The sequence below is a fragment of the Alosa sapidissima genome, chromosome 16, assembly GCF_018492685.1.
Source record: "Alosa sapidissima isolate fAloSap1 chromosome 16, fAloSap1.pri, whole genome shotgun sequence".
Lineage (NCBI taxonomy): Eukaryota > Metazoa > Chordata > Actinopteri > Clupeiformes > Clupeidae > Alosa > Alosa sapidissima.
Genome location: NC_055972.1, coordinates 33,915,864 through 33,929,113, shown reverse-complemented (window position 1 = coordinate 33,929,113; position 13,250 = coordinate 33,915,864). Strand labels below are relative to the sequence as shown.

General features: G+C 39.4%; 1 protein-coding gene across 1 annotated transcript in view; it reads right to left on the bottom strand.

Moving 5' to 3' along the window:
- Positions 1–13,250, bottom strand: part of LOC121685473 (pro-neuregulin-3, membrane-bound isoform) — a 79,543-nt gene that overhangs the window by 25,805 nt on the left and 40,488 nt on the right. The window contains exon 7 of the mRNA XM_042066037.1: positions 6,763–6,883. Within this exon, the coding sequence (XP_041921971.1) occupies positions 6,763–6,883 (121 nt within the window). The remainder of the gene's footprint in view (positions 1–6,762; positions 6,884–13,250) is intronic.

Genomic DNA, 13,250 nt, shown 5'->3' with positions numbered 1-13,250 from the left:
AACAACTTTTCACTGATATATGATGGTTCTCAGAAAACATCATGCTGTAAAAATGGCATAACAAGGGCAGAATGATTTCCACTTCATCCCACCACGTTCAAATGTATAAAAAGGGGGGCGCGGTAGTCCTGTTTTATGCCAGCAGCAACGGTATACCATAATCCACAAGTGGTTGAAATCATTTTGAGGTTAAGAGTGTCAGATGTTTAGCCAATGCAGCTGTTTTTTATTTTGTTAGGCTGTAATAGCATATTTCTGGTGCCATATTTTTGCATCCTTTACCCATCCACGACAGCGTAGCCTAGCCTACTGCTAGGTACTGGTGTGCACAGATAATAATAATAATAATAATAATAAGCTATATTTGTATAGAATAGATACAACAACACATACTGTATAATACAACTAGTGCAGTGAAAATAGGAAGACCCTTTAAATAGCAGCAGTAGAATGTCAAATAATGTGAATAAATAGGCTACAAGATAAAAAAAATGAGTTGACTTAAAACTCTCATACAGGTTTTCAGGTCTTTTTTAAAGATATTTACTGAACTCGCCTGTTTGATGTACAGAGGCAGGGTGTTCCATAGCTTCGGTGCATAATGGATAAAATCCACTTTGCTTGTGGAGCACTTTGGGTGCAATTAAAAGATTAGCAATGGAAGATATAAGGTTCTTGTGGGGTTGATAAGATATTAAAAGCTCCGAGATATATGAAGGTGCTATGTCATTCAGAGCTTTGTAAGTAATTAACAGGGGCTGCTTTCCCAAAGCCTTCCCTGCTGGCTAGAGCTAGAAACCAGCTTATGCTGGTTTTAGCTGGTCTTTGCTGGTTTTCTTCCAGCTCTTGCTGGTCTTTGCTGGTGTAGCTGGTTGGGCCACCAGCTGGATATGCTGGCGTGACCATCTGAGGAAGCTGGTCTTGCTGGTGTGACCAGCCTGTCTTGTGGGATACAGCTGGTGCAAGATGGTCATGCTGGTAACCAGCCTGTCAAGCTGGTCATGCTGGTTTGCTAGAATGACCAACATAAGCTGGCATGGCCAGTTAAACTAGCACTATAGACCAGCAACACCAGCTAAAATGACCTGCTTGAGTTGGTACGACAAGCCAAACCAGCTGAATTACCATCATAAGCTGGGAAAACCAGCTGAAGGTATGTTTTCGCAAGAGTTTTGCTGGTCTAGTAGGTCAACCATCATAGGGTGGTCAAACAAGCTGGTTAACAAGCTGGTCAACCAGCAAACCACCTTTAGCTGGTCAGGCTGTTTTTTTCTGCAGGGTTTGTAACCTCTACCTTAAGCTCTACCTTAACATTTCCACGCATTTCCCGAAAAGTACTCTCTTAACTGCACCTAAGCAATGTTTCAGCTTGCGAAGATAGTCGCTGCCACTGTAGCCTCCAGAAATCTTTAGAAATCTCTGTTGCACATGCAACTCATGGTACAATATCACTGTTTTGGTTCACCAATGATTTTATGTAAGTAGGCTAATTAAGAAAATAGTTTCTGGAAATGTTTTTACACAAATAATAATGTGCACGCATTTGAAAATAACGAAACGATTTATTCTCTTAAATCTTGCTTTTCCCCCACCATCTATTCTACAATGGTTAATATGGGGGGTTGCTTTTTTTTATTTTTAAGTATATATTTTTTGGCTTTTTATGCCTTTAATTTGATAGGACAGTGGAGATTGACAGGAAGCGAGTGGAGAAAGAGAGTCGGGCGGGATCCGGAAAGGACCACGGGGCGGGAATCGAACCCGGGCCGCCAGCGCACGGCGCAGGCGCCCCAGCCAGCCGCGCCACGGCCGGGGCCTTTATGTTTAATGTTAACCAATGGCACGGAATACTGAATTAAATGGGGCTACTGGTCAATCAGCTGTGATTAAAAAACAACTAAATACTATTATTCAAATAAGTTGATGAAAGATGGCGTAATGTGTAAAGGTGGTTAGGGGGTAGCTGGTCAGGCCGACGGATTGTGGATCACTTCCCGACAGACCATGTGAAAACTTTGTTAATTAAAGGTAGATCATTTAATTTCTACTTTTTATTATTGTATGTTATTAGTTCATCCATGTTAAAGTACTATGAATGTTAGCCTACTGATATTGGAGCAATGTTTTTGTTGTGCAAAGAACGTTTCATAACGCTGTCATGCCTCCGTGTAAAGTGAAAAATCAATTTCTGAGCAATCAATGTCAAACAATTCAGCAGCTTCAGGGTGGACAGTGCCTTGTACGTCAGACGTAAGGAGCTTTTCGTAAGAAGACTACTAAGGGACAGTTCGGGAACCACGACTATAACGGTAAACAACTAAACGTCTTCGACAATTTCCGCGTTCGATTATTGCAAGGGGGAGGGGGGAAAATCCCCCTTTATGCAGACAAGAGTAAACCCTCGCTGCACTAATGTCAATGGAGACTTGTGGAATTTTACCAATAAATTGGTCATTATGTCTTTCTGGATTTGTTGAGGTTTTTTTGGAACATTTTGTCATAATCTGTAAGTGTTTGGGCATCATTTGTATCATTTGGAGCCTAAAAGTGTAATTTTTTAGCGTTCGGATTTGTAATAAAATAACTTAATATCAGACCATGCTGCTGCCAGTTACTGTCCGGTTGTTAGCATGCTAGCTAGCCTCTTAGCTAAGGTAACATTTTAAACGGAGAAGTGTAATTTCTTTGAAATGACAACTAGCTGAATAACATTACTGGCATTAGTTAAAGTGGATAGTTTATACTCAAGTGAATTTGCAACAGTATATTAAGTTTAAGCGAAGTCCTTCAACTACTAGTCACTTGTTAGCGCATAGCTGTATTGCCATAGCTACTCCCATCCACTTGTATAGCATTTTAAGCTAGCGTTAGCTAGCTAGCTAGCTCAGTTCACATGACTAATTAAATTATTCATATCATGTCCTAAAGAATGATTCATTGGTATCATATATGATTATAGACAATAATACTGTGAACACAATTATGTTTATCTGTTCTTATTGCTTATTAAGAGAGAAAGTTTATTTAGTGACGTAAGGTGACACTCCCACTTATGCAGACCGGAACTGTCCCGTTTTGCTCCCATAGTAACGAATTACGTTGCTCTATCTTGCTAGTAATCAAGGATCTTTGTTCTAGCTGTAGGTCTATCTGTAAAAGTTACATCCCAAGAGGCTCTTTTGGAGAGCCACTGACCTGATTTCACTTAGAATCCGTTGAAAGTCTCCAGTATGACATGGAGACATCTATAAAAAATCATATCTAGCTTTGTTGGGTGACAAACTTAGACGGGAAGTGAGTGTGATTCACTGATATTAATATTAGCTGTGCGACATAGACTTGCATGTATGTTGACGAAAAAAGACGAGAATAAAATGTTTTGCATGAAATAAAAACTAAGATAAAATCTCTCTTCATTTTCGTCTACAAAATGAGAAGACAGAATATCTAGCTGTTACGTTTTCAAAATATTCCGAATGAGTTCATACGCAACAGCTTTCCTGTAGGCTAGTCTACGTGCTGTTGCTGTAACCCTGTGGCTGCAACACGAAACTACATGGAACAATAACACTAGATTTATGCCAGAGTCAAGCTAACTACCTAAGCTTTATGCCACAATGCTACATACCCAGAAGTTGAAGCTTCTCTCATACAAATTAACATCCCCCAGAATGTCCATACGAAAATGTTCATCATGTAATGTCAACTATTTAACTAGTTAGACTGATGATGCAAAGTTTGCTAGCAAGTAAGCTAATATGGAAAGTTCGCTAGCAAGTTAGCTATGGCTAAGATGGAGAGTCTGTTTGGGGAATGTGTTGTGTTTACTTCAACAGTAGCCTATAATTAGTCTACACAACAGGCCTACTCACTGAACCACCTTGCTTATTGTCTTTGCACTTTGCTTATTGTGTGGATTCATACTGTATGATTTAAACTGGCATATCTTACATAGACAGTGTTGCAGAACTGTTTTTACATACAAGTTGGTTCAATATTGCAAACAACTCATCTATATTATATTTTACCACGTCTGCTCGCGGACTACTTGGGATAGCTTGCGGACCACCAGTGATCCCCGAACCACACTTTGAGAAACACTGGTCTATGAATATGACAGTGGTCCAGTCAAATCTTTTACTGTCTATGGTCAAATCCCAGCCGAGCTATAACTGTAGCTCGACTTACCTGTGCATGTAAACATACTGACTGACAAAAAATCAGAACGAGTAATTATAACAGACGAGTAGCCCTGTGGACACACAATATTGTTGGAAAATTGAGATGTGTGAAAAACTATTTGACTCAAATGGTAATCAGAAATAATTTGTTATAAAAAAAAGACTAAAATGTGTTGACTAAAACTGACTAAGACTAAGATACCTTTAGTTTTCTTTTGACTAAAACCAGACTAAAATGACAAGACTTGACTAACAAAAATGATATTTGAATGACTAAATATGACAAAGACTAAAAAGGAAATTTCGTCACAAGACTAAGACTAAATTAAAAATAGGTGACACAATTAACACTAGAGTAAGTTAACCCTTTGCTTAAAATAGGGGAGAGCTGGGAGGAGAGAATTTAATCTAATTTAACATAATTACAGGAAGCATAATCAAGATTGAAAGCCATTATTCTGTGTATCGGTGTTGTATTAACTGACTTTTCGAATATTAACATGGTGAGAAGCGGAATGACTGATTGAGCGATTGGTGGGAGGCTGAATACTCCCTTGAGCAGGCTTGGAATTTCACTGTTCTGGGGGCAGTTGGGCATATTTGGTGGAGGGCACAAAGGCCACATGTCAGGGCACCAAGGCCAAAGTTACTATACAGTAAAAACTATACAGTAGTAGGCTAAATCATCAAAGTTGTATTTAGCCTATTCACTGCAGTAGACCTGCATCACTGTATGAAACATTACAAAAACATGAAACATGACATATTACATGTACTGTAAATCATCTGATCATCTAAGAATTACAGATATCTATGCTATATATAACATTTATTTTATATTTGGCCTGCTATGAAATCATGTATTGAATAATTTAAGCACAGCTCAGCTTTAAGAAACTCAAATAGCCTAGATGCATGCTTAGCATTTTGTGATCATTAAGGCTACTTTCACAAACTCTTAGTCAGCTGTCCTCTGATTTACCAATATCTAGGCGATATTTGTAACATTTATTTTGTATTTGGCCCGTTATGAAATCATGTGGAACAATTTAACCACATTGTAAAAAATTTGGAGACATCCATGCATGTCGAAATTTACTGCAAATTCAAAACTGGATTACTCTGGAACGGCTAACTGTACAGGGGACTGCTTTACACCTTTGTGTTCGGTAAGGTCTGCTGTTTATTCTGATATATGGTTTATCATGTGTTAAAAGAAGGGTTCGTGAAGTATAAGAGATGAATGGGTAGGGAGATCATGGACGCAAAACCTTCAGTAGAATGTATGATTAAATTGAATTTTATTATTTACTTTTCTCGCGAACCGTTCAACAAAGCGGCTAACATCGTTTAAAAGCTGAAAAAAAGCTCTTTCATGTGATACTTGTGATGTCTGTGTGATGATGAGTAAGCTACTTCGCAAGTAGTTCAACTGAGAATGGGTGAATTTGGACGCACTTTCTTTCTTGCGCTGTCACTTTCTCCACTGCGTAAAAGACTAAATTAATTTGCGCTGTTAATTTGAGCCTTAAATGTTCAACAAAGTTGAATGTTGTTGCTTTACCTTGTAATTTTGGTCCCCCATAATGTTCGGAGACCAAGAGCAATAACCAGAGCCTATTATGTTGTCTATGTGTTTAAAGGCATTTCATAAGATAACCAAAGATGTGTGTCTTCAGTGTAACAAAGGCCATAAGGCCGAAACGTTTGTTTACTTACCCCTGTTGCTAGTGAAAATAAATCAGCGAGAACAAAGTAATTTTTTGGAGTGCGACCAATCTTTGATTTTCTAAGTTTTCTGGATCACGCACCCACAGAAAACAAACGGGAGAGCGCTGTGTTTGCAAAAAAGAATTTCATAAGATAAATAAATATTTTTATCTATGAAATATGTCAAGCCAGTAAAAGTCAAGACCTTTTCTTGTGATTATTATAGAATCTTTATATAAAAAGCCTACTGAGAGAGTGAAGCACAGTGAAACATGAATAAACGTGGAACTGGCATTCACATGGTGGCAAGAGATCTGTGATTTAATTTAATGGCTGCAAGGCAGTCTGCCTTTTTTCTACTGGAATGGTAGAAAGAAAGTGGCATTAGTTATATTGGTAGCTGAAATGGTTAAAGTAATTGTTTTCAATTAATTTTCCAAAACGCATGTTATAACAATCCAATTGTATGTTTCTTTTGCATGAGAATATACAGTAGCCTATACTGACATTTATAAGCTTCATTCCAGAGGTAGCCTTGTTCCATGTGTAACCTACATAAAGCTACAAAAAACAGTTCTCAAAACCCTCTGTTTAAAGTGTCCCCCTGAAAAATCTTTGTTTCAATGGCCATTTACCCCTAACAATTTGACTTACCTCTCTATCCCAAAGAAAACTGGAACACCCCAATAAATGAATGAATGAAACATGAATGTGCAAAATGGAGGGATGGGGCGAAGGGAGAAATGGGATTGCGCCTTACACTACATTACAAGTCTGTTGCACTGTCTTTATGTGTGAATACTTACAAACATGCTTTTACAATCTCCCTTGCAAAATATCCTGCTGTACACTGTATCAAGGTAATACTCACATTTTGTGGCTGCAAACTTGCATGAGGTCTCAAGCAGAGTTTGTGGCTGGGGTCATTTACAAAGTAGTTCTTCAGGCTGTGGCCTTCCTTCAAATGGACTTGGAGCTTTTCCCTGCGTCGTCTGTGGGAGATCATGAGCATGAGTACATCACAAGCGACTCAACAACTTTTAATTGTGAAATGAACACAAAACACTGATATTCACAAGTAATAAAGTTGCTGAGTCTACATGCCGTATACAATATAGACAAGTTGTAGTAAACTGCTCAGGCCACCACCTACAACCAACAGATGCATATAATAAATCTCCACTGACAAACATTTGTGGTGGAACGGCTCATGGTCACACTATGCTAACTGACATGGCGACTTTAAACGTGGCAGCGATAGAGCTTGCTATCTTTCCGGCAAGTCAGTTCAAAAATGTTTTCCCTGCTAGATTTGCTTCTGGTAATAGTATCAGCTGTGAATGTGAACTGTAAAAAAACAAGAAAACCATGTCCAACGGTGGTTCATGAACAGAAAAAAAGGGGGGTGTGGACCCTACAAAACTAAACAAAACAGTTGACATACAGCTGATGTATGTGATATTAAGAGTCCTATTGACATTTTTCAACACTGAAACCAGAACATTAATGGTTCACTGTCTTGGGTAAGGTCACTGTTGTTACTTCTGAACCTTAAGAATTACTCTTATTTACATTTGATGGCCAGCAGTCAAAGTGGTTAAATTTACAGAGAATTGAATATTGAGAAAGTGATAATCAGTCAGAGGCATACCAGAAATAGTACATAATATCTTTATTGTCATTGCACATGCACAATAGGATTAAGACAAAGCAACTTTATTTATAAAGCACCTTTCAAGCAAAAGAGAATTGTTATATATTCAACAGTATGTAGGACAGATCACCTGTAAAGATATAAGTTCACCATTCCAGGCTAATAGGTCCCTACAAATGGGTTCTAACATTTATAAAATGTTATAAGGCATTGATTTTCTCAAGCTTTATATTCTGTGTCCTATCTCTGTGGGTTGGAGGGGTTGTACCCTTCCATTCAAATGTAATTTAGTGTCTAGCTATAAAGAGGAAAAGGCAATGGCCTGTTAGGAAGCTGAGAAACTGGAGTCATCTGAACCTGAGAGTATACCAAATACCATGTGGGAGAGGGTTGAATAATAAAGTCATATGTCTTGGAGATGTTTTCAAATAAGGACCTATTTGGGAATAACCATGCCAGGTTATTAGAAAAATCAGCAGATGTAGCACTTTCAACTGTATTACACCACTGCTTTGTTGAATTTCCCATTGTCATGCGTTCTTTAGAATGTGTAATAACCGTAGGGTGGGGAATATTATTGCTGGCTGTGCTCCATAGTGTATGGTAGGCTAATGCACAAGGCAGCATTATTTAGATGAAGATAATTTAAATAAACTTGCCTAATATATTTGTTGGCTATGAAAAGGAATAGAATAGACACACAGTTGCTGATTGTTTTTGTTGCTTACGCTGTTTGTTGCTGTCTTCGTTTTGTTGACAGTAGGCTACAATCCATACTAAATACATTTCATAAGCTAACTGTTAACGTAAATCAGACTTCATACTTGACCAATAACACCCATTGACCAATGACACCCAATGACGCCTATCCTTGCACTGCTGCTATAATTCTTATATTACTGTTTACATTTTCTGTTATATTGTCCATATAATTATACTCTAACTGCTATATTACTAGTATGCTTACATTTTTTCTCTTATATTGTCCATATTTAATGCTGGTCTCTTATTGTCCATATTTATTGCTGGTCGTTAGACATTAACCCTGCACTGTTGCACTGTTGGACTTATTTGCACTACCACCATGACACACACCTCATTTTGCACCTTACCACTGCATACTGAATCACAGGGCCAGGCCCTGTCCTGTCACTGCAAGCGCCCCATGCCTATACATCCTTAGTACATTCAAGTGGATCCTTGTTTTAGTATTTTTAGTATCTTTTACTGTTCTTTTTAGTCATGTGGATTTGTTATTTTATCATCCTGTTTATGCTGTAGTGTATTTTGTATGTGTCAATGAGAGGACCAGGTGGGGGGTTATACATGCTATGCCTAGCCTGGGTTTTCCCATGCTTCCTTGCGGGCGATTTTATTCACACTGCTAGGCAGCCTGGATTCCATGGACTTCGTTTTCACCTCAAAGAAGGAACCAATCACAGAACAGAAGGGGGACAGCAAGACGATGGCGACACAAGCGGTTATGAGCTACGTACAGTACAGACGCATTTGATAGACATTCGTAGCGCCCAATAAACGGCTCTGGGCATTCGTAAAATGAACGTGTAGTTCCCAGACCCCATCTCAATGAGATGAGGTCTGACGTTAGCCAGGCTATGCTACGTCACCAATTTTGATGAAACTCGGCCAGTTTGAAGGGTCCACCTAAAAACTCAAAAAGCCAAAATATTACAAAATTTGAAACAACACAGGGGGAGTTAGGACCCCATCCTTGTTTTAGGCCAAAAAAAACAAAACAAAAAAGGCCCAAAATTGCATAAAATGTTGATGTCCCTTCTGCTGTCAGATTTAACCACAGTAAAGTAACAATCCATGCCATCCAAGGTACATCCAAGGTTAGTTTAAAACTGGAGTTACAAGGCGTAAGGTGTGACTGGTGTCAGTCTTGGACAAAAAACAGCAATATTCAGACCCGAATATCTCCAATGAGCAACCTAAAAATTTCTAAATTCTTTCTGCACATGAAAGGGGCATCTGTGGACTTTATAAATCAAAGAAAATTGCTCGCCCTTTTTATTATTTTTGTCGCTGTAACTGCCTAAATAGTGTGATCCAGCCAGTGATTTCATATACATATCTACTTCAATGATTGGTTGAAAAATAATGTTTAGGTCATTTGTGGTGGACAAATTGAGATAAATTATCATCAATCATGTCTACTGATCAAATTCAAGCTAGAATTAATTTCCTGAGTGCATATCTCAAGGCTAGAAACAGTCACTTGGACACAAAGAATAACTTGTAAGATTTTGATAGTCAAAGGTCAAGGTCACTGTGACTACTGTATGTACATCCCTAAAATGTTAACAATTTCTTGCCTTGTTTGGCTGTATACTTGGCTACCATATACAATGGTAAATACCATTTGACCAGGTGGACACCTGGACACCTGCCTCTGCCACTTCCCATCGCACTCCTTCCTGCCTGGCCACCGGTATGAGATCTTTGCAGTGTTTTCTGCCTCTCTTGCGCTACTGTTTTGGTTTATCCAGTGTTAATGTCTCATATTGTCTGGTTCAGAGTGGCGAGCTGCCTAATTGGTAAGTAGCCCGCCAGGGTATTAAGTTCAGTTCCTCTTGATTTTACATTGTTTTAATCTTGTCTGTGTTCATGTCCCATAGGAATCGCAGGCCTGCGTTGGCATCTACCGCTGCCTGGGCTAGCTCACTGCTGCTTTGCTGTATCGAGTATTTCCCTGTAAACCTGTTTGCTACTTCCTGCTTCACCGTTCTTGCAACTAGCGTTGTTTTGGCGCATAAGCTAGCGCGGTGGGACCGTGGTTTAGTGGTTCACCAAAGCTTCATTTGCCCATCACTAGTGGCAACCCAGTAAAAACGCAACACATAGACTTTTGATTTCATACAACATACAGACTGTATTGCTTAATTTAATGGTACATGATTGTGTGGTTGAGTGCACGCAACTTATCAATTGTGTTCTGTTACTTATCAGTTTAAGTTTGTTATTTAATGTTAAGTGTTTGATTTACCCTGTATCATGTTGGTGGCGTTCCTGAATGAGTGCGGCCGACTCTTAAAGGAGCAATTTGCGTCACGCTGTTTAGTCCGGGCGGATCCTAGCAAGACGGAGCAGAACGTTCCGGCTGCTTAACACCGCTATGGCCACATTCATCTGCGTCTTTGCCGTGGGGGAATGGAGGAATCTTTTGGTGTTTTTGTTTGGAGCGTTCTGGTTGGGATTACTTTGTGTTTATGCACAAATATATTTGTGTTTATTTATTGCTACCAAATGTGTGGCTATCTTTTTGAATGTTTTGGTAATGTCTGAAAGTTAATTGATTTTGTCGTGTTATTCATGTTCATGTTAAGTTCCCTTTTGTCTCCTTTTGTCAGTTCTTGTTGTGTGTTCATGTCGGAGGTTCGCATCGGAGGTTAATGTTCGGATTGGAGGTTCTGTTTAGATACCCTTATTTTGGGCACAGAACTTTATTTAAAAAAGTAATTTATTGATTTTTGGTAATAAAACCATTTTTGCGGAATTTGCAATCCTGTATCCCTGTGTCATCTGCTCGATCCCTCACAGTTTATGTTTTGATTAAGTTTACTATACAGCTGGCAAGACATCTAGCTGTGGGCATTCCGTGTCCCATTGTACAGCCTTGGTTACATTGTTGTTTGCCTGTAGTTATTCTGGTGTTGGAGTGTGTGTGTGTGTCTGTGTGTGTCCACCCTTGTATATTGCTAATTTCCTTTTCTCTATTCTTAGGAGCTGAGGGCATAAAGTGGGGAAGGCCGCTATCTCATTCCTGTGTGCTGTGTTCATGTGTGCTCTTGGATGTGTATCCTTCTTGCCGTGTGCGTGTGTGTGTGTGGGCATGTCTGAGTGTTTGACTTCCCAGTATCCCTCCTGGCCTACGGTGACCTCCCTCCCCACCGGTAAGCCTCAGCCACCGTATCCTATCCCTGTACATGTCTCATTTGTTTGATGTGTGTGTGTAAATCCTTTTTGTCTTGTCTATTTTATTGTCTTGTACCACTATTCGTTTGTCAATAAACATACTTTTATGGATGGAACCATGTCACATTTTGTGTAAACGAACTTGTGTACCATTACTGTATCCTGTTACAATTTAATATTTTTCTGGGTGCAATTCCCAGAGTGGCGTAGTCTGGCTACCTAAAAATACCACTCTTGCCACATAATGGTTTAACTCATTGAGTGCCAAAAATGTAATATTACGTTTTTCCTTCCCATGCGTTGAGTGCCAAAAACGTAATATTACGTTTTTCGCTTTTTTTATTACGAAACTAGACACTCTAACACACCTTATATGTGATTTTGGGAACTCTGTGATGAATGGAAATGAAATATATGATGATCGAAAACTCATGAAAACGCACAATCTGGATATTTTATCATAACTCGGTTGCCGCTTTGGGTCGAATCAGTGGAGCATGCACGTCAGGTCAAAACCAGGCCATTTTCGTGGGTCTATCACTAGGTGGCAGTCTCGCCAGGTCTCGCTTATCACTTCCCGGAAAGTTTACACAAGTAAGTAACAGGCAACACTTCATATTTCATGAAAGACGTTATATCTCCATTTCTAGAAAAAAACAGTGATTTTGATGAAAACTAGCCACTGTTTAGCTTGGGATTTCTCAGGAACAGAGGCGTGTAGAAATACACAGTTTGCACCCACCGAGAGCTTAAAGTCTCACCTTTTAATCGAGCTATTGTATGTGTTTATAGCTATAACACAGAATATGCTGTGGCTGTACAAAAATCATCAACAATGGTCTAGATTGCTGGCACTCTAGGACAAAGCTCCCGAAAACAGCTTGGCATTCAATGAGTTAATGGTCCAATGACAACTATTGGGGCAGGTCTCTCGGCACACTGCCTGATCTTTTCCTCCAGAATCCTAGTATAGCCTCTTGCTTTAGTGTTACCATTTACCTTATCTTATCGTGGGCATTGTTGAGCTGGTTGTTTATGTTTCTCCAAGGTCTGCATTTCAGTGGAGGCTAGTGGGTGATTACTAGAGGGCCCCACAGCAGGGAGGGTTGGGCATATCTGTTTCAGCTTGTGCAGTGTTTTGGTTTAGCCAAGTTGTTGATGTCATCAGCTTGTTCCGTTTGTATGGCTACTGAGCGCTTATCAGAGGCTCGGCTCAAGGTTGGCAGAAAAAATATTGGGTGCAGAAGAGAGGTGATAGTTTTCTGTTAAGATCTTGGCCCCAGTCCAACTCTGCTCTGTGCTATTTGGTCTGAAATATTCCCTGCGATTCCAGAAAAGGTTAAAATTGTCAAAATTCATTCCAACTGAAAAGCATGTTTTTGCGAGCCAGGTGTTTAAACTGAATATTCTGGTAAATCTACTGGGAGTGGGCCACTGATAAAAAATTGTATTCCAAGCTCCAGGGCTGAGGAAAGTTCTTTAAAATCTTCTTGAACATACAGCTGTTCTTTGTAAATGTAATTTGCCCCAACATGCACAACGATGCACTTGATAGTTGATCGATATTTTGACACCAGTTCTGCAAGTTTGTTTTTTGTGTCAGACACTGAATCATTTGGGAAACAACATACCTTTCCCTATTTAAAAGTCTCTCAGCAGAGTCGCCTAGAACTAGGGTTGTGGGATGAACAGGTGCCGAGTGCTGCTTCTAGTCTGCCCATCTTGCTATTGTTGTGGTTTGATCACTGCCTGCTTTGGGTCTGTTC